This window comes from Microcaecilia unicolor, chromosome 11, assembly GCF_901765095.1.
Source record: "Microcaecilia unicolor chromosome 11, aMicUni1.1, whole genome shotgun sequence".
NCBI classification, from domain to species: Eukaryota; Metazoa; Chordata; class Amphibia; order Gymnophiona; family Siphonopidae; genus Microcaecilia; species Microcaecilia unicolor.
Genome location: NC_044041.1, coordinates 80,146,329 through 80,168,443, shown reverse-complemented (window position 1 = coordinate 80,168,443; position 22,115 = coordinate 80,146,329). Strand labels below are relative to the sequence as shown.

General features: G+C 42.6%; 1 protein-coding gene across 1 annotated transcript in view; it reads left to right on the top strand.

Moving 5' to 3' along the window:
* LOC115480934 (protein unc-13 homolog A-like) overlaps nt 1-20,215 on the top strand; it is a 195,716-nt gene extending 175,501 nt beyond the window's left edge. The window contains 15 exon segments of the mRNA XM_030219919.1: nt 7,000-7,035; nt 7,037-7,057; nt 8,035-8,115; nt 8,494-8,641; nt 9,947-10,003; nt 18,998-19,048; nt 19,051-19,089; nt 19,328-19,374; nt 19,376-19,417; nt 19,419-19,463; nt 19,465-19,490; nt 19,933-19,949; nt 19,952-20,053; nt 20,056-20,145; nt 20,148-20,215. Coding sequence (XP_030075779.1) covers nt 7,000-7,035; nt 7,037-7,057; nt 8,035-8,115; nt 8,494-8,641; nt 9,947-10,003; nt 18,998-19,048; nt 19,051-19,089; nt 19,328-19,374; nt 19,376-19,417; nt 19,419-19,463; nt 19,465-19,490; nt 19,933-19,949; nt 19,952-20,053; nt 20,056-20,145; nt 20,148-20,215 — 870 coding nt within the window.
* Nucleotides 20,216-22,115: the final 1,900 nt, after the last annotated feature.

Sequence of the window (22,115 nt, the reverse complement as noted above, 5' to 3'; positions counted from 1 at the left end):
AAAGGAAGTGTTTTCCTTTGTGAGGTTTCCGTGAGCGAGAGTCCATGGTAGTGCATCCGTTTGTGTGGGAGGGTGTGGATCACTGTGGTGGACTTCTCCCCGCCATCTTGCCTTGTGACTTCTTCAACTGCTTTTACTTGGGCCTCGAGGACAGCTGCTTCTTTCTGTTGCTGGAGCAGCTTCAAGGCAATGTCTAACTCTGCCTTCTTGCATTCTATAATGGCTTTCACGTCTTCTTCTAATTCGGCTTCTAATTCTGCCTTCTAGCATGCAGTGGCAGCCACAGCTTTCTTTTCTTCCAGTTTGAGTTTCTCAAGTTCTATGGCTGCTTCTTGTTTACTACAAAGAACCTTTGATTTTGCAGCCTCGGCCTTGGTTGAGACCCGGAGAACTGCTGCACTGGTTGCAGACTGACTGGAATGGCTTGTTCTGTGCGTTTTTAGAGACCTAGAATTAGAATTTCTAGAACTGTGTCTTGAGCTGCCTGAATGTCGAGACTGATTTTCCCTTGCAGAGGCTGTGTGTGCCTCTGTGCCTTTTATTTCTACTTCAGTTTTATACATCTCTATGGCTTTCATAGGCATATGTGGTCTTCTGGATATTTCTGACACCTTCTCACTGACCATAATGGCTTGTGATGTACCCCCTGTGCCAGGCTGCTCAACTACTTCGGAATCTGCCATGGCCTTGCACTAATAAAATAACCCCTTGTCTCTCTTCAGAATACCTTTTCAGAGTGAAACTTTGCTTTCTGCCAAATGTTGCCTTGTAGAAACAAGAGGGAGTGGGGGGGGGAGGGGAAGAGAGGATGCAGGCAGCTCTCTATTCTCTTGTTGCACACAGCGGCATAATTAGGAAGCCCTAATATAGAAATCCCTTTCCTTCCCTTTGTATCTTACAGGCAGTGGGTGAAAGGGGTACAATTTCTTGCACTGTGCAAAGCACCTGCTTCAGCTAATTAATTATGCAGGTTTGCTTTTTTTTACAGGAAAGCTGGCATCACACTGTCTGGAAGGCTTATGAAATCTGTACAAATCCTTTGCCTAGAGACTTGAATGCAAGCCCCATAGTTCTCAGTTTATTCAACAGATCAGTCTCTCAATGAAATTCACACAGTAAAATTCCAAGCCATGCAATTTTTTTTATCTTGCTAAACTTCCTCAGAGAGAGTGTTTCCTTGAGTACACCAGAATCATCATCTATATAACTCTCTAGCAGCAAGTGTTATCAGGCACAATCCTCCTGCAGAAGTACCCCCATGATCGAAGCTAATAGCATGCATAAATTTGCATAGGTGCATTATTTCCCCATGCTGTTCCGGTGCTAATTTTACAGCGCTGTTTGGAACAGCATGGGGAAATTGATCATCGGGGCCTGGGTGATTCATGGGATGTGGTCTTGTTTTCTATTAGAAAGTCTGTGGATTCCAACCCTTTACTTGCTGGGCTGTCCCTATTTGTTTTACAGCTGAATCCAGGAAAGAAAGATATAAGGGGGAGTAAATGAAGAACCCCTCTGTTATTTGAGTGGTGGCTCAGTAGGAAATAGGCTTGCTTTTCACCAACATGGCTTTATCTGTTGAGCTGTCGCTCATCGTTTTACATAGCTGAGCCAAGAATGAGAAGTAGAAGGGGAAGAAAAAATATGTACTATTCACCTGGCTGAGTGGTGACCCAACAGCTAGATGACTTTGAAGGAATAGAGGAGGTCATGAGCTCTTGTCTAGGTCACCTAGCAGCTAGATGGGGCCAGTGCAGGTGAGTGGGGTGGAGGGGTATATATACACCTGTGTTTCAAATATATTGGGAGTAAATCTGATAACTTGTTGAGCCAACACCATCTGGGTTTATGCTGCTTTTATTTTCCTCCTCTGAGGATACTCAGTTAGTCGTACAGACTCCAAAATCTCAGAAAAACTGTTTTGTTTTGTTTTAATCGGTTGCAGGACTTTTTAGAACAAAATCTTATTTTGGATGATTTCTAATTTGGATTTCATGATTCATCCTAAATATTCTACAGAGACCTTATTGATTTCCGTCTGTGATAGCTTTAGGGCAGGATTTCATTTCTTATGGTCATGTTAGATAGTAGTTCAGCATTTAATACAGAACAATGTAGTTTATTATTGGAGTGTTTGTCCTCCTTAGGAAATCAGGGGAAGGTTTTGGATTGGTTTAAATCCTTCCTCTCGGATAGAGTTTTAAGGTGGAAGTTTTTGATGATAAGTCACCTTGGGTTAAGATAGGTTCAGCCCTTCCACCCATGCTTTTCAACATACACTTGCTGTCGCTTTGTAAACTTTTGAGAGGATTGGATGTTTCTTACAGGCTGTTTGCAGACGATAGGATCTATTGTTAAATCGTTTCAGTTTTTGAAAATTTGTTTGATGACTATAAATAGTTGGATATCTGTGAATAGACTGAAATTGAATATGACAAAGACTCAAATCTTGATTCTTTCTGGCCAATTAGATTTACATTTTCCTACTGAGTTTAAGTTGGGTGAATTAGTCGTTCCAGTTTTGCATGAAATCAAGAACCCTCTCAGATCTTTGGTGAAAAAGATATTTTTTTAATTTAAGGTTTTGCATAGGATGAAGGATCGTTTATCAGAAGAAAATTTTCAAATTTCTATCTATGCTTTGATTATGCCAATATTTGACTATTGCAGTTCTTTGTTTTTGGGTATGCCTCCTAACTGGTTAAAATCTTTACAGTTGGCACAAAATGCCACAGCAAGGGTGGTAAGCATAATTTCTATATTTGAACATATTTCACCGGTGTTGTGTAAACTACACTGGTTACCAGTTAAGTAGTGAACTCAATTCAAAGTACTGAGTTTGATTTTCAAGGCTTTAAATAGAGAGGTGCCGCCTTCTTTGATATCTTCTCTACGGATTTATTGTTCTTCGTGTGTACTCTCCACTTTGCTGATAAGTTATTACTAAATATTCCATCCTTAAAACAGATTAGACTAGATGAATCCAGAGAGAAAATATTTTATGTGGAAGGAGCAAATCTCTGGAATTGCCTTCCAATGGGTACATGCAATGTGAAGAATTACCTTCAATTCCGTAAACTACTTAAGCCACATTTTTTCAATTTGCCTTTTAGATTGCTGTGAGATATTATTGCTTGTTGTTCCTATGGGAGCTGGGATTCGGATATTGTGTTTTTAGTTTTGTTTTTATGAGTGATTAGGTAGTGATTGTTCAATAGAATTTTTGTTTTGGTTTGTATTTTGTTTGATTTGATGTTATTATGAATGTTATTTTTTGTGAACCACCTAGTACCATGGATAGCATGGTATATAAACTGTCTAATAAAATAAAATAAAGAAACTGAGCCTAGAGCCTTAGCATTACTAACCCAGAACCCAGTCCCTGGGCCAGCAAGGTCTTCATGCTAGAAAGGCTTTGGAACTTCTCTTTGCCCATGTCTAGATACAGCGTTCTGTAAGAGAGAGAAGAGCATAGGATAGAAACTCACCAGCAGGAGCTGCTGGTGTCTCAAAGATACAACCCATGTTTGTCGTTAGGGGTTCTAATCCCAGTTTTTACTTTAGGTTTAAAAGTTAGTAATTTTGATAATTTTCAGTCTTGTATTGAAACAACATTTTCCAGCAATTAATAATGAGTTGTATACAACTAGAGTTTCAGTGGAATAAAACTGTGCTCTAATGATTTTAGATCTACTTTGGGTGATATGTGATGAATATAGACTAAACCAGAAGCCCCTGATCTCCTTGAGGGCACCCTCCCTTATCGCCCACACAGAACTGTTGTCCAAGGTCTGATTCCTGTCCTGTGGATTCAGAAGGGGTCGGTATGGTCTCCTTTACAGTGAACCACAACCTGAGGAGATTCCCCCTTTCTCTAGGGCCGACCCCATGAGAAGTTCTATGCAGCCCTGACTTTGCTGGAGATTCAGACATGAGTCATACAGGCCCTGAACAGAGAAGAGACTTCATTCAACAGGCAGGCACGGGAATGCTGGTGGGACAAATTATAATACAAGCAAAACACCTATGATTAAAAGAAAGTCTTTGAAGTTATGATGACTAAAATAACATGTGGCGTTTCATCTATGATGCTGGTCATATGAGGTCTTTTCTCCCAAAGGACTGAAACATTTTTAGACCTGTGTTTCCACTGTTATGTTGTTATATGATGCATTTTTTGAACGTTCAGTGGATTTTTTCCATCTGGTTTGGGGACAGAATAAAATACCATCCTCCTGTGGTTGTCAAGATAGAAGGAGAGGAACAGAATCTGTGCAAGGGTACTAGATGTACTTCAGCCTTGCCTGTCAATTACCCTTCAGGCCCCCTAGGCCTCCCCTGAGATTTGAAAAGTAAACTCAACAATCATATCAACCCATCACCCCTTCCAGACCAATTGTATAAAAATTCAAAACTAGACATTATTCACACATAATGAGAGCAAATTTCAAAACCTATTTATCTGGGTAAACGGACTATTTCTCATCATACCTCTAGGTATACCTGATGGTTCTTTAAATTAAGGTGATTGTTGTGACCTATTATTTTGCTTTGCCTGCTGCTGCTCTTTGCACCCACCAGAAGGTCCTGCCCTAGGCAACTGCTTAGTATGGCTGATATTTAAGCTGGCCATGCAGCTGGAGGATTTGAGCAAATTTCTGGTGGACAGTTCAGTAAACAACTCATAGCTGGGTGGGCTTGAGGAATGTCATTATCACTTCTTCCTTCCAGAAGTTGAGAATGAGCAATACATCTCCCTGTTAGCATTTGTTGGGTGTTTCTTCCAAGCAACCCACAGTGGCCGTGGTTGGAGATAGGATGCTGGGTTCAACAGACCATTGGTCTGACTCAGAGAGTTATTTATGTTCTTGCATCACTGACCATAAGGCCTTAACATTTAAATGAAATTCTCCCTCAAAACACCATTAACAGTCAGAGAAGCAGTTGGAATTATCATCTCTGGCTACCATAGACCTATCCAGGGCTGATGTGCTGTGTATGCATGTGATGCGTAACTGGTGTTGAGTGTATATGTCTAGAGCATTAAGAATTCAGGTTGCCTTGTACTCTTCTTCCTTTTATTCTTACACAAGGGAAGAAATCTGCAAATCTTTCAAATAATTGATCCAAAGGCATTTTGGTAGTATAGTATGGGTGTGTCTAGCACAAGAGCATTTTGTGGGGCTATGTACTAATGCCAAACCTATACAGAGAAGGGCTTTGGAGCAGCTTGACTATCTGAAGGATTGGGGAGTGGGGGTGGGCAAAGCCTTCACTAGGCCCCTCCAGCATCTGGACTCTGGTCTTTGACCACTTTGTCTGTTGACATGGTGTTTGGTATCCTTTTGTGCAGTTCAGTTTGACTTCTGGTTGGTAAGCTCGATGTACAGTCTTGCAAAGTTACAAAATATATGTTTGCTGTGTGCTGCTTAAGCAACAATATGGGTGTGTTTCAGAAAAGGGTTCAGATGGCAAGAAGCCTGAGAGAGTTTGAATAGCAGCTTGCTTTTTGACCTGCCCCTATATCCCTCAGTTCTTGAACCTGTCTGTGTCTGTGTTGCCTCCTTGGCACTCTTCTGTCATGTCCTATTTGATTTTGCACACTCTGAGCTCTTCTGTCTGCTATTTGTTGCCATGAATTAACTGGGCTGGAAGGAGGGAAAGACAAGAATCCCTCCACTCTCAAACAATGATGCTCCAGAAATAAGACCAAAGGAAAGCTAGTACCAGACACTTGCTTACATTCCTGGTGCTCAGGGTTAATTAACAAGGAATGGTGTAAGAGGCATGGGGTGGGATAAGAGAAGGGCAGCTTGCTTTATTATATGTTAATTATTGTAGCCTTTTATTTAAACTAGTACAGCAAACAGCTTTTATATTAGCTTGATTAGCAGTATATCAAATGCTAAATAATCTTGAAAGTTAATGTATTCTTATCAGCAGTAGGCATGTTGGTGAGCACTGTCCAAACCCCAGCTTTAAGTGTTTAATCAAGCTTTTAGGAAATAGCTTCACTTCCTGTCTCTCACTGAAGTGATGGTTTGTCTCTTAAAGTGAAGCAACTCTTCATAAAAAAATGAACTACTCTGTCGATGTTTAGGTGTTCCCATCCCAAAGTGTAGCACCACACTCTTACATTCTCCTACTTTCTGATCATTGTCTGTTGTCTGGAGTAGCCTCTCCAGCTGTGTTAGTCACAGGGCTAGCCCACAATCCTCACCCGGGGTATCACAGTCTGCCTCTGTAAAGCTGCCGTCCATCACTCCTGCAGACACACACAACTGCATGGTTGAATCAGCACTTTGGTCCTAGTCCAGCATCATCAGGGGCATATTCATAAAAGACAAGTTTATATCCTCCAGCATCTGACTTTGGAATGCCTACTCCTAATAATAAACATTTAAATTGCAGTTTCTGACCCTAGCTTTAATCTATATGTAAATCTTGCGTTTGATTTCCAGTGATATGTAAATAAGATATCACCTATAACTTTTTGTTAATCCTTTTCATGAGTCAAACGTCATATATCTATGACAAGCTTGTCAGAACTCTACTTCCTTCATCAGAACAAAACATACCATAGCCCCGGATAGCTCACTACAGTTAATTAATCCCATGAAAAGGTGTCACCTACAACTTGCTTATTAATGTGTATCAAAGAGGTCTAATGCAGCCACCATACATCTTCATTCCAGGTGATAAAAGGGCACCACTGAGGTGCTTATGAGCAAGGAAAAACATTCTTTAAACCTCCCATGAGAAAATAGAGATTCTCAGAGCTTTTCCTGCACTACAAGAGTTTCAATAGGTCAACCTATATCACCTTCTTTCCAACACATTCAGTCTCATGTATGAAATATGTCTTCTCTAAGTACACAGAAAGACAAATAGGAATCCACTAGGTTAAAAACAATTTCCAGAGGGTTATAAAGATTACATCAGTAACTGTTGAAAATTTTTCTAATGCTCTTGGCTGTTCTGTCCTGTTTTCTCCTGCAGGGCACACAAATGATCTTCAATGCAGCCAAGGAGCTGGGGGCAACTCTCAAAACTCAAGGTAAGTGTGGTGAGAGAGACATATGACAAAAGAGCTTTCTAAGAATAAATTACTGGGCTGATGATAGGAGGCTGCACTGGAGCCCTTCAGGTTTCCTGCAGACATGAATCTTTGCTTAGCCCTTGCTTCCTTGAGTTCAACTTCTCTTCTTTTTATCTACTCCACATCCCCTGGGAGGTTGTTCCATACATCCATTACCTCTGCTGCAAAGGCATATCTTCTGTCATCACTCCTCACTCTGCTCCCTTTGACTCTCAAACCATGTTCTAGAGAACTTTCTTTCCACTGCAGAATAAATCCTTACCCCCTGAGCACTACCTTTAAGGTATTTACCATATGTTTCCCGCCCTCTAGGCGAGGGGGTTAGGGGGGGCTGGAGATCCAGTGGATCTCCAGCCCCCCCGTGCCCTTATGTCAGGGGGGTCGGGGGGATTGGAGGTCCACCGGGCCTCCAGCCCCCAGGTTGCTGGCTCGGGTGGGGGGTTGGGTCTCCTGCAGGTTGGGCTCCATGTTCGGGTTGGGTTTGGGTTTGGATTCTATTGGGTGGGATGGGGGCCTGCTAACATGCTCCCCATTCCTCCCCAAAGCTCTGCAAAACCCTAATGCCAGCTCTGAGCTGGAGTAGGGTTTGCTTCAGGAGCAGCACCAGTGTTTGATGTGCTGCCTGCTGAGCATTGGGGAGGAATAGGTAATGCCCGGTTTAGCATGCATTTGCATGCCCATTTAGTTCAGAACCAGCGAGTGCATTGTTACACGCACTTTCTGGCTCTGATTATTGGGCAGGAGCAAACATGGGTGCTAGTATGGCACTATTGGCCTCTAGTGCCCACGTTTGCTTCTGATCATCGGGGCATGAGTTTTGCCGTTAGAGGAGGTGAAAGCCTCTTGTGTTGCTGAGAGAGATGGTGGGTCTCTGACAACAGTGAGTAAGAGAGAGGCTATGATTTCAATATCAACTAATAGAAAGTCTGTTTCAGGACCACATGGTGCGAGAGGAAGCAAAAAGCCTGACCCCCAAGCAGTGTGCAGTGGTGGAACTTGCCTTGGACACGATAAAGGTAATCTGATAATTTAGCCTTTCTGCATCTGCAGTCTTGACACAGATGACTTTGCCATTGTGACACCTCAGAAAATGTCTCCCAGAGTAAAGAGTGAACTAGATGATGAATCTAGCACTTGTGGCCCTGGCCTACTTTCCACTAGCCAAGCACCCCCCTGCCCTTGCCCCGCCCCACATCATTCCTTGGAACCTGTGGTGCTGCCTCAGGGGAATTTGTCATGCAGGTGGCATTGGCAACCAGTGTGATAAGCAAGTGATAAGCACTAGTGGCTCCATCAGATGCAACTCTGCTAATCAGCCTGAAAATCAGGGTAAGATGCCAACCACATGCATCTGCTTCCATTGTAACATTGGCCTCTCTCTCTTTTTTCCCCAGCAATATTTTCATGCAGGTGGAGTTGGCTTGAAAAAGACCTTTCTGGAGAAGAGCCCTGAGCTGCTCTCTCTGCGCTCTGCACTCTCACTCTACATGCAGGCGACTGACATGCTAATTAAAACCTTTGTTCAGACGCAGTCATCTCAGGGTGAGTCTCAGCTCTTGGCATCATGGAGGCTTGCTATGTGAATGGCAGAAGCCTTCCTGGCATTGCTGAGAGGTTTTCATTGCTTGCTGATCAGTAGACTTAGGAGGTAGGTGGTGTGTACCTGTTGTTCAGGGTATAGTAGCTCAGAGATTGCTCCAGAGGTGGCAAGGAAGGATAGGCTCTATGTATGTGGTCTGTAGAGCTTGTACATACATTGCCACATCATAAAGGATATCAAAGACAAAATTGGCCCATCCAGTTGTTATTCTTCCACTGTGGGTAGATGAGCATATAAATACCTATACTCAAACCAGTATCAGCTCTCTTCACCACTGTCTTTCAAAACCAACCAACCCACAATCAGCTCCCCAGTTGCTATCCTTTAACTCAACCTATCGTCAGCTTTCTTAACTACTATCTTTCAACCCTCTTTCACCTGTATTTGTAGGTCACTTCAGGTCTGGTCACCTTCAATGTTGGGTTGCCCATATTCAAAATACACGTCTATCTAACTGGATTAGCACCTAAACATTTTTTTGACAATGATTTAACATCCCCATTATTGGGAAAAAGGAGCAGTCTCTACTCCAAATTAGAATAGCTCCTGCCGGTTGTGATTGAGGGAAATTACCCACATATATCAAAATTAGGGGGAAGTCCTGTTTCTTTGACTGGTTTAGGCTTCCCACCTCATCCCAAGTTGACATAAATAGGCTAAATAAATATTTTTTTCCTAGATAAATCAAGGGGGTGGGGGAAAAATACAAACCCATTTAGGCAACAGGGCAAAACCAGGATCAGAGCAACCCATTTGCTCAATCTAGGATGAGCAACCACATGGTAGCCCCAAGTCTTCTGGAAGGGAAACAAAGAGCTGGTCCTGGCTTCATCCCATTACATCTACAAGCTTATAAGTTCAGTGTTTCTAAGAAGCAATGGCTTTAGAAGTAGGACTGGTTGGGCCTGGGAACCAGGTGGGTAAGCCCATTAAATCCCTTGATAAAGAATGGCAGCAGTGTTTCTTAGGACTGTTTTCCTTGACTCTGTACTGACTTGCATTGTATTTATCTCAGTAATGCTATGTGTTTGCAGGACATGTGCTTCTCAGGGGACTAAAACCACTTTCCTCAGTCCTACTGATGGTGCTGAACCACATGGGGTTTGAGCAACTTATCAGCACATGTGTCTGTACATTATTCGTAAATATGTCTCGAGACTGCAGACTTGCCTCTCTGTGAACTCTCTCATTGTATTTTCCTTCCTCTCCTTCTTTGTCTCTCTCCATTCTTTCTTTACTTTTACTAGTTCATGGTGGAAAAGGTATTAGGTTTACCCTTAGTGAAGAAATTTATCCTGAAAGGGGTATGTGAAAAGAAAACCTCCCACACAATTCAGATTAAAAATTTTTTTAAAAAAGAGCTGAGCTCAGCTAACTAACAAGTCAATAAAAAAAAATCACCCAGATGTAAAAAAGAGCTACTTCTTGTAAAGAGGCTCCTTGATTTTTGGTTCATGCAGAGCTGTGCCTGATCCAGGGAGGAGGCATTGAAACCTGCTTTTCTACCCACCTACAGGATCTCATTCTTCAACGCAATGAAGAATGTGGGTTTTCCACAAAGATGCATTAACCTATATTAGGAGCATCTTAAAAGTCCTACTTTCTTTCCAGCCTTGGTTGTTTCGATTTATCTTGGCATACAATAAAACAAAAATTTTTTATAACATTTTTAATTTTGAAGAAACAATTCCAAAGATGACTATTTAATGACGTTCTGTTCTGCCCGGACAAAGCTTTTTCACCCTCCCTTCCCAAAGACACTCTGTCCTGTTATCTGTCTTAAGTGCCTATGGAGGCCTGTTTAAGTTGTATATACATGTGTGTGCGTGATCTGAGACAGTTTTATTTTTACATTTGGGTGGTTCTTTGCTAGCCCAGTATGCAGTTCTCCCGCAAGAGATGTATGGCAGATTACGTTTGCTAAGGAAGCGTTTGCAACTTCAACAAGCTAGCACTATTTAAAGTAAAACCTAGTGTCTCCATCGCTGAGGAAGATGAAGTCAAGTGATGGATTAATGCTTTGGTCACAAGGCACAGAAGCCACTAATATTGGTGATACGAGGACCTTTGTCTAAACGCATTAAGCACTTAGGGCCAGATTCTATATATGGCACCTGAAAACTCTGCGCAGAATAAATTTCCGCCTAAGTGTATTCTGTAAGCGGTGTCTATATTTAGGCACAGTATATAGAATATGCTGACTTGCTATCACAGCGCTTAAAACTATGTGCATTCATTTATACCAAGGGAAACGTGGCGTAAATGCCGACATGTAGATTTAGGTGCAGAGGGGCATATTCTATACCAGTGCGCGTAAATTTTTGAAAGCCCATGAAGCGCCCATTTCTCCACCCATAGCAACGCCCCTTTTCAGCAGTGTGCATTAGAATTTAAGCGCAGTGCATTACAAAATACACTTTGCAAGTTGTGCACGTAAATTCTAATTATTGCTAATTAATGTTCATTATTGCTCATTAACACCTTTATCAACACCGATTAGCTTGTTAAGCCAATTAAAGTTACACACATTGTTATAGAATACGCTTGGATTTCGGCACAGAATACTAGGCACGATACGTAGAATCTGGGGGGTTAAGGGTTAATCCAATACAGTTTGCTTAAAGTTAGGTGCCAAAAATTGGGCATTGAGTTAGTATTCTATAACAGCAGTCCCATGATTTTGTGAAGATCCATTGTCTGCTTCCCACTTTTCCAGTAGGCACAGTGCTTCCATTCTATATGCTATTTTAGTGTGCCAATTTGCTATAATGATAAATTCTGAAAATGCCTAGTTACTGTATAGTAAATTCCTGTGTTAAACTGTGGTAACTACAAATTATACCAAACTTTAGGAAAAGGGCCCTTTGATTTTTTTTCTCAATATGGGGTGCGACATACAAGGAACCTGACCTTCTAGGTCAACATTTGAACCCATCACTTACCAAGGACACCAAGGATCTGGCAGGGGCAGTTCCAAGCAGGTCACTGCTAGCCCATTCAGACCACTGTAGCTCAAGTCTATGAGATGACTGTATGGGTGCAGGTCTAAAGGGTCCAGATATTTCATTTAACCTCACTTTGGGGGCTTGTTTTAATTACTAGAACTCTGTGAGAACATGAAAGGGAAATGGATGGACATGAGCAGCTTACCAGTACTGTATACTTGTGCTTTCATATAATAGAAAAACCCACACTCTAGTCCAAATATAGAGAATGAATACAAGTGTATAAAATGATTACATTATGTGAAATGTGGAGGGTCTTCAGTAAGGACTCATCCAAGTCTGAGAGCCATTGATCTGTGAATAGGTCATTCGTAGTGCTCTCCTTACATCATAGAACCCATCAAATGCTAACAACTCAAATAAGTGTAATTAAATAACATGAACTATCCATATCCTGTATTCAATCCTCAACAATAAATCAAATAAACAGGTTCCCTCACGGGGATACCGCATCAGTGATACATGTTGGTTTCCACCAAGGCTGACACCTTTTTAGTAGCACAGCGAGAAGCTGCTTGACAAGGTCTCCGTTTTGATTACTCCTTCAGGAGCAGTCCCCCCCAAAATTCTAGTCTCTATCTTGTATCCTTGGTATACTTGTGCTAGCCTTGTTCCAGATGTTCACTCTCCTTAGCAAACTGAACCAGTGCAACCCAATGAGATAGGGGAATGGGTGCTGACCCTGCACCTGCATTTGCCTGATAGTGCTTGTTGCATCAGAGATTGCTCTTTGATTTACTAATTTGTCCCCCTCCCCCAGCTCTGTCCCCATTCCATTTACCTAGTGCTTGCGTTGTGCATTTTAAGTTTCATTTGTTTGGACTTGGTAAAGCTGAGCATGTGATTTAACGCAAGAGCTCCAGTAAGATCTTGGCAAGAAGCCAAAGGGCAAAAAGACTATGGATCCTGAGACTTTCTCTTTTCAAAAACACTCGCCCACATTAGACACATGGGAGGTAGCAAACAGCGCACACACATCTTAGTGTATTACTATTATATAACTAAAACGTTGAATTAGCAAACGTTTTGAAATCTGTGAACAGTAGCAGCAGTTGTCAAGGCTTCAACCCTACCTGTGTGTCTTTCAGAAACATTTGTAGTTTAATTGTCTTCACAAAAATATAAAGGGAGACATTTCTGTGCCAGGCCCCATGCTTGAGTCAGCAACAGGGGGAAAACTAACTCTGGGTTTTAAGGACTGTACTTGGAAACTGTACCTCTCTGTAGGGAAAGGAAGGGTGACATATTTAAGTATCACTCCCCTATCAGTGTCTCAGTTACTAAAACATTACGGATATGCACAGGGTACAACTTCCAATCATTGTTAGCTTGTGCTACTGGTTACCCCGCCCCCCCACCCCCCCGCCCCGAGGTTTCATACATAATGCCTTGAAATGAACTGGAACATGAAATACAGACTAATCGACTTCATTCTTAGGTTAACGTGCTGAAATCGACTTATTATGAAATACATTTAGATGTGCTTACAAATGCACAGCCTAGACATGTGAGTCTTCCAGATTAGCACAGTTCCCCTGAAATCCCCTTCTCCCCTAATATATTTGAATTTGTTTTATTAAGCAAGTACATTAAATATCAAAGTGTCATATCTTTTACAAATATATAACATCATATAGGAACCAGTAGGATAACATCATGGTTATACTGTACTATAAAAACACCCATCGTTAACAAGATAAAACAGTATACAACCCCTAACTCCCTCCCCTCCCTCCTAACCTCCCCAAACGTCAATTGTTAATGTCGCATGTAGGCAAACATCCCTTTTCCAAATGCGTAAAATTTCCTACTGCAGCCCTCAAAAATCCAGAGGCAGCTGAAGGGAATTGAAGATTTGCTTTTGGGCAGCTGATTTTAAATGCATAGTTACACAGTGACCAGGGTTGAAGACTTGATAATTGGCACTATTGCTTGTGAGTTGAACTTGTGCTAATTTGACCCCTTTTTGTGTAGAAGGTGTAGCCGGTGTTTGCTATCATAACGGGAATGCAGTGCAGCAGGCTAACAGGAGATGCACCAACCTGTGTACATAGGATTCTAAATTCAAACAAAGGATCCTTGCCAATAACCTGAGTCCTGCATCTGACACAATCCATAGGTGTAGCATTACTGCTCCTGCTATCCACATGTCCCAATTTTGTATAGAGTCAAACTTAGTTTTCAAGAGGAGCAGTCAAATTACCCAGTTGCAGGAGGGAGACTTGTTGGCCATTCCTAGTTTTAAACTCACATCCTAAAAGCAGTGTGGGATTTGTAGTCCCTGATTCTACCCATTGAAATCAGATCCCATAATGCTTCACGATGAGGTTGCCAGAAATCCAGGACTGGCCCAAAAATCTCCGTCTTGGAGCTGAATAGCTTGGAAGTTCTGACCGACAAAGAGGCTGGTGGCACTTTATACACTGCTTTATGGAGGCATGAGCTTTTGAGGACAAGAGTCCGTGTCACCATTGAGAATATGACTGAACAATGAATTTTCTGGTTTTCACAGCTTTTATCCTTTACATTTCATCTTTATTTAATATACCGCAAATAGTGGGAACATCTAAAAGGTTTACAAAAAGTAAAAATATGAAAAGGGGTCAAGAAAGATACTTAAGGAGGCTAGCTTACAAACAAGTAATTATAAGGGAAGGGGAATACATGACCAAATTACCTATTAAAGGATATGAAAGGGAGGGAGGAAGTGCAATAGACAAGGCCCTGGTGAGACAAGAGGAAGAGGCTACTGCGAGGCCGAGTGGATTAAGCAAAAGGAAAAACACAATGGAAATAATATGCTTTCAGTAGGGCTTTAAATTTTAAGGAAGCCAGTTTCAGAATGAAAGTATCACGGTAAAGCGTTCCACGGAGAAAAGGCCAAAATGCTAAACCAAGCAGAGTGGTATGAGACAGAATGAATCTAGTGAAAAGGAGGAACGACAAGATTGACTGAACATGGGGGGGGGGGGGGGGGGGGGGGGGGGGGGGGGTGTTGGCTGATAGGGAGAAAGAAAACTATCACTTGCATGGGTGAAAAAGTAGCAGAAGACCAGGGACCGGCATAATATTAGCACTGGTTGATAACACACCCTATGCTTATAGCACATGTGTATGGACAAAGTAGTGTCATCTGTAGACCAAAGTATTTAAAGTGGCTACAAACTAGGTGTAGAAAGGAGAAAGCCAAAGTGACATTTCCACACAACATAGATCCCCTCCTCCACGATACTACAAGAAAAAGTATGCAGGATTTTCTATGCATAAGCAACCCTCCCCCCCAGTCTTCAGCCACCCAGTGCTTAATAGTCAACAAGAGTATAGCACATCCGAGTAAGTGGAACTGACGTTTCAGCCATCATGCTGTGGTTTTATGGCTGAAGCATTGGTTCCACTTACCCAGATTTGGCATGACCGAGACGACTGCAACAATCCTGATAGCCACCAAAGCCTAAGAGAACATCATTCAACAAATTCTTCTATTAAGGGAATGAAGTCTGGATTCTATACAAGATTAGACAGAATGCCAGAATAAAACCTACTTCTCCTGTCTTGGAGCATACAATCTCTATTCCCCACCAATAGAGCTAGTCCCCTTATAACTTATAATACAAACAAATTTCAAAATTGTAATACCACTCTAATTCCATTGCCAAACCCTGCAAAATAACATAGAACCCTGCAAAAGAACACAGACCCAGAACTCAAAATTGCATCAACCCTACTTATTTATTTATTTATTTACTTACTTACTTACTTTAACTACCTTTATGAAGAGATTCACCTAGGGTGGTGTACAGCAGGTACAATTTAACATAAAACTTACAATTTTGTTAACAGAATAACTGTAAATATTACTGGACCCAAAAGCACCAATCCACTTCCTGTTGGAAAAGTAGAGCAATCAGGCCTACTGTAGATCCCTACACAGACCTTTACAAGTAATAGAATAGAAGATGAAAATTTAGAAATGAGAACCTCCAAGAAACCAGACTCTATAAGCTGTGCAATACTAGAAACACGAGAAACAGAAATGCATTTCCTTTTGTACTGTGCAAAATGGGGAAAAATGCACATTTCCCACAGCTGACACATTCCAGTTCCTAAAAATATTTCTTCTTTTCTAGGCATTTTATTTTTCAAATTGTTGGTTTCTGTTTGTATTTTTCACTTATCTTGTACTAGCATTCAAAGTTCTTTTTCCAGGGCCTCCTTTCCATTTCGTCTCCTTCAAGTCTTCTTCCGTTCTCTACATCTGTCTGACATTAACTTTTCTTAGACTTGTGTCCATTTTTCTTCTTTATTTCTTCACTTGGGTTTTATCCCTCCTTCTTCCCTTCTCTCAGTCTCCCTCCTTTCACCTCTCATGAACCTACTAGCTTTTCATCTACCATACTCACTCCCTCTCCAACCCACCCATTGTCTTGTCTCTCTCCTTTCCCTGCTTATTCTCACTATTTTTCACTCACTCTCAGTATTCACCACCTCCCAAACTCTCATCTAACTTCTTCCCTCATTCCCTCACTAACTCCAGCTTCTTCCCTGCCATCAGTCTCTCTTGGCAACCAACAGTCTCTTCCCCTGTACCCAGCTTCTCATTTCCCCCCTCTTTCAACTTCTCCCCAATTCCATTTATAAATTCTCTTTCATCTTCCATAGTCTCATCACTTTACATTGCTTCCTAGGCTTCCAGATCTTTCATACCCTTTCTGCACCCTTCCCTTCCCTCTCCACCACCACTTTAGAACAATCTTCAGGACACACCCAGCTGATCAGGTTTTCAGGATAATCACCAATGAATATGTGGAGGCAGCAGGCCACAGTGCACAGCAGCCAGAGATAACAGGGCGCCATGCCACTTTGCCCCCCCCCCCCCCCCCCCCCACACACACATGGCTCCCAGCTATCACAGGAGCAGCAAGGATCACCTCTACATCATTGCTCCGCAACCAAGAGTGAGTGGGACGATCGGAGCTGGATGTAGCCATTATAGGCTGCACCTACAAGGCACATATTCACCTTTTCAACAAGTGTTCAGCGTCCCAACCCACCCATCCTAGAGCAACATGACCCAGAAACTTCAGCTGTTGCAGCAGCGGGTGTACCTGAGCCAGATGGTAACAAGATGGACTAGAGACAGAGATTGACTGTGAGAGGGTGCCCTACTTGCAGGGCTGGTATACCCCTGAAACAATGCAGAACTCACGCTCGAGCCTGTTGGGGTACGGGATGGGGCCGCCCTGCTTCACAATGGGTGCCACCGTCTACCACACTCATCATTGGACATAATGACGGCCTTGCTAGGTTTTCACGACAGGCAGGACAGGGTGATTAATAAAAATTTACCAGATGGCTCGGGTACTAGGTTGTTTTCATTGCATGTTGACGGCTCAATAAATGGTGGCCTGGTCATGATGTGAGCTAGAAGGTTATATTTTCTTATTAATAAGATGGTATATATGCCAGCTTTTGTATTCCTTATCTTGTTTCATAAATGTTGAAATGTACATTTGAAAATTCTTAATTAAAAACAAAACTGGCCTAAAGTGTTACCAATATGAAGCTGTGTGGCAGATCAATCTTTTTGGGCAAAGCTATACCATCTCCTGTTGAGTAAGACGAGATAAGCATGAGTTAAAAATGGCACAGGAAGGGAAGGGGGGGGGGGGGGTCATGGCTGCCTATGTTATGCATTAGAGACCCACATACAATGAAGGTGGTGCCTGCAGATCTTTCATATGTATATTCATTGTGGAATCCTGAAAACCAAACAAGCTTGATGTGTCCTGAGGAAAGAGTTGAAAACCCTTACTCTAGAGATTATTTCCCCCTTCACTCTCCTTCCCTCTAGAGACTCTTCTTGTCTTCTCACCTAGCCCCTCATAATGCTACTTCCCCTACCCGTCTCATGTTGTGGTCTTTCAGGCTCTTCCCCTTCTTACTTCCTTGGTTGTTCGCTCTCTCTCTCTCCCCCCCCCCCCTCCTTCATTCCTTCCTCCTCTCCCTATCTTCTGTTGGGGTCGTTTAAGACCATGGGATTAACCGGGTTTGATCCAACTCTTCACCATGCAGCGCCCTCCCAACCCCCAATTACTAACAGGAGAAGCATTTGCATAAAAAAGATTAACATCTATTCAGTTACACAATACTTTGTATGTAGTATGTTTCTCTATTCAGCAGCCTGTGGCAGTCCAAAGAACTCACTTTCCCACTGATTTATTGACGAGATGATTCTCCTTACTAAACATGAATATCCTGTGTACCCTCTTATTCCCTCATTAATGCCAGAGATAAATTCATGGTAACATGAAGCACATCTACAAAGCTGACAGTTTTCAAAAGCAACCCTCTGACAATTTCATGCTTGAATCTCAAAGGACAAGACTTCTTTGCTATTTGGAGCAGAGGGTTGAAAACAAAGACTCAAACAAGTAGGTAGCTAGGTTTTGTGCACTGCTAATAGTGGTACTGGGATAGTCAGTATCTCGCTGTTCATAAGGACTTCATGCCACTCAGAATCCTTACAGTCCCAAGCATAGGAGAAATATACTTTACTGACTATTCAGTGAATCCTACATTAAGGTAATCATTTGAACATCAGGAGTCTAGATGCAGACAAAATTCCAGCTAACCTTCCCATCACTGAGGGACAACGGGCAATTTGTCCTGCTCTGGGTCTCTGATCCATAGTCTTTGGAAATTGGAATGATGATGATGAAGGGTTTCTACCTCTTAAAGATTGCATAATGCTTTGAAGTTTTTTTTCTTTGTGGATATACTGTACTGCTTAGGGTCAATGGTACAATCCTGGTACACGCATGAAATTCCACTAGACTGCAGGTCCTTCCAGTAGTGCATGTCTCACGGAACAGAAACCATCAAACTGGAGTGGGGGCGGGTTGCCTATTGGATTACAGAGTATTGGGTTGGACTTAGCCACTGGGAGGAGAGAAAGATTCTATGGTGTGTTCAGGTCACATGATTTCCTCTCCTACATTCTGGAACTATAACTTAATGTAGGTGGAAGCAATTTTTGATGGCTTAAAAATTGGAATCTCATAGAAAACGGCAGTTGGCCTAAGCTAGAGTCAACCAAGCATGCACATTATTATCACTTTGGAAAGATCGTGTGACCTGATGCTACCAGTGGTTTGAATCCCAGTTAGTAACTGATTTCAGCATGCAGCTGAATCCTCAATGTTCTGCAGCAGTGGTTGCAAGACATTGAACTACTGTTTGTGAGCCTAAGCCTAGTAAAGCTGCTCATTTTCATTTTTTTTTTTTGCCAACCAGGATCTGGTGTGGAAAACCCAGTTGGGGAGGTGTCCATTCACGTTGAACTGTTCCACACCCAGGCACGGGTGAACACAAAGTGAATGTCAAAGGTGGGTACATGAAACAGTCACACAAACTACTAGATTCTGTGACACCATTTATCGAATGGGCTAATATCTTATTTCTTGCTGTTATTTGAATGTCCGTTTACATTTTTCTGATTGTGCTTCAGTTTAAAGACAGGGCCTGAGTTCCTGCTGCTTGTAGTGATGGATGTTTCTCACCTCAATTTCTGTTACAAAGGAGTTAGTGATACCACATTGATGTATTTATGTATTTATTTTACAGTTGTGGCAGCTAATGACCTCAAGTGGCAGACCTCTGGCATTTTTCGCACCCTTCATTGAAGTCAACATGATTGGCCCCCATCTCAGTGACCAAGAAACGGAAATTTGCCACCAAGTCAAAGAACAACAGCTGGGCTTCCCAAATACAATGAAAGCTTCCAATTGTGAGTAACACTTTCTGCCTCCTCCCACTTTTTTTGGTAGGGGGAGAAATGAGGCAATGAACCAAATGCCAGACCACTGACCTATGCAAAGTCGCCTCCACCAATGGAGCTTAAATCGCAAGGGTACGTACTGTACACATGAGCAGCTTTGTAAGACTGGGCCAGAAACAAAAGGGAAAGGGGATTAATTTTTTTTGGTACTAGTTTCTGCAGTAGGGTTTTGCTTGTCTTTGGGTTTTATACCACTCGATCGCATGATCATCATTAATATAAACAGAATGCAGTAAGGTCTCTTATGAAAAGTAGACCAGTTAGTGAATAAAAAAGTAGATGCATAGGTTATGTTAGCCCTATCAAATAGATTTGATGGGGGAGGGAGAGGAGGAAAGGAGGGAGCTAACTGTGCAGGCAAGTCTGACCTGTTTTCCTCTCATCTTCATAGCACACTTGGCAATGAGGCAGGCCTGAGTCCTATGAGCTGCAGATTTGTGTAAAAGATTACTGCTTTGCCAGGGAAGACAGGACCGTGGGCATCGCTGTGATGCAGTTGCGGGACATTGTACAGAGGGCAGCTGTGCCTGCTGGCTCCCTCTGGGGCGCAAGATCCACATGAATGAGACAGGACTGACCACTCTACGCATCCTTTCCCAACGCAACATGATGAAGTGGCTAAGGAGTTTGTGAAGCTGAAGTCTGACACGCGATCGGCTGAAGAAGGCAGTTAAGTGAAGAACTGTAGGAAGAACTTCTCCAACTATTGTTCGCCTCTCCTTTCCCCCCATACCTTCCATGCGCCAGCCTTTCCAGTTTTATATGACAAGTAAGATGCCACATTTCAACCATGGAAAAGCCATACAAGTCTGTAACGAGTGCTGCCCCACTTGAAAGAAAGATGACAAGGTCCCCCACCTCGTGTTATCCAGCACAGACTTGATATACACCGGCATACCCATCAACTTCCACCACAAAGGAGTGCTGTGGAGGTGGTAACTAAAATAGAGCATCTTTTTTTCAGTGTTTATTGGACAGGATGCCCACACACCACCTTCTGTGGGTTGAGATGGTTTTTGATGGGAACCAACAGTTGACTGTTGAGTGCCACAATGGGGGGAGGGGCAGAAGGAGCATCTAGGCTGCCTCAGGGCAGAACACTGACTGCAGACAGCAAGTCATGCGATACAATGCATAAACAGTGGCTGCATGGACACTGCAAGGCATGGGCCACCCAGCATTCACCACAAGCATGAGTTCACTAGCTCTAGCCAATGGAGCATCCCAGCAGCCACTGACTAACCACACAGCAGTGGACAGGATGGGTGCTGTACGACTGCTTTTTTGTTTTTTTAATCCAGTCAGTGCAAAAAGGGCTGCTTCTCAATTCTTAGATGAACTGGTGGAGGCAGCCACCCATGTTCCCAGTATTAGAACACTGTTGCATAAACAAGAGCTGGGAAGAGACCACAAGCCTGTGCCATTTCTGCACAATCCTGGGGCCACTTTCCCTCCTAGAGAGGGCACAGAGCATTGGTACAGGTAAGGAGTAGAGCACAAAGCTATGAAACCTAGTCAGGTCCCACCCTTACCATTTATGCACAGTGGCGGATCTTAAGGTATGTTATGTGTGTTGGTGTTTTCATGAAATTACCATCCCCCCCCTTTTTTTCCTGTCTTTTTGAGGTTTTAAAGGGCTTTAGGATTTGTCTGCATGAAAGGTATTGAATTAACCACAACCTTTCCTTCCCTTGCTACGTCTCACATCTGAACCATTGGGAGTGGTGTAGCAGCAGTTGTGGAACCAGAAGCCAGGCCGTCCCAGCCCATAAGAAGGCTGCAGTCCCTGCCCTCCTGGAACAGGGGTTAGCAGTGGCAGAAGAGGCAGACCCTCTTCATGTAGGCCTCACAGCCCACAAAGCCCAAAACTGGATTAAGAAGAGAACCGGTTCCATTTTGCTTAGAGAAACATTGACGAACCAGTTAGATCGTCTGTGCACTAATAATAGGGCTTGTCCTAACAGCTTAAGGAGTTAAGGGGCACAAGTGTGTGTTGGGGAGGGGAGGCGTAGGATTCCTAGCATCTTATACAAGACCGCAGTATTTTTTCTCACCATAGGTTTGTATAGGTTGAACAATTTTACACTGGCATTTTTAGGTGGGTAATTTTAAGCGAGGTGGGAGGGGAGGACAAATAATATGTAATGTATGGCTGGGACATCTTAAAACACACAAGGGGGAATTCTGTGTAGGTCGTTCAAAGTTAAGCAATGGGATGATCTGCGCTAAGCGCGAATTCTCTAAAGGCCATTTCACACAGAATAGCTTGTATAGAATACTAATTTAGCGTGCATTTTGGTGCCTAATTTTGAGCACCAGCATTTACCCCTGCCAAAGACTGGTGTAAATGCTTGTACCCCAACTAATGGCAGTTAGGTGCGCAAATGTAGGTATTCTATAATTTCTAGGAATGCCCTTGCCCTGATCATGCCCTCCCATGGTTATGCCCCCTTTGGAGTTGCACGTTATGAAATTTAGGTGTGCATGTTATAGAATAGGGCAGGTCCACACATAACTTCTAATGACATACCAATTAAGTATTTGTTGACACCAATTATTGATTTTTAGGGCCAA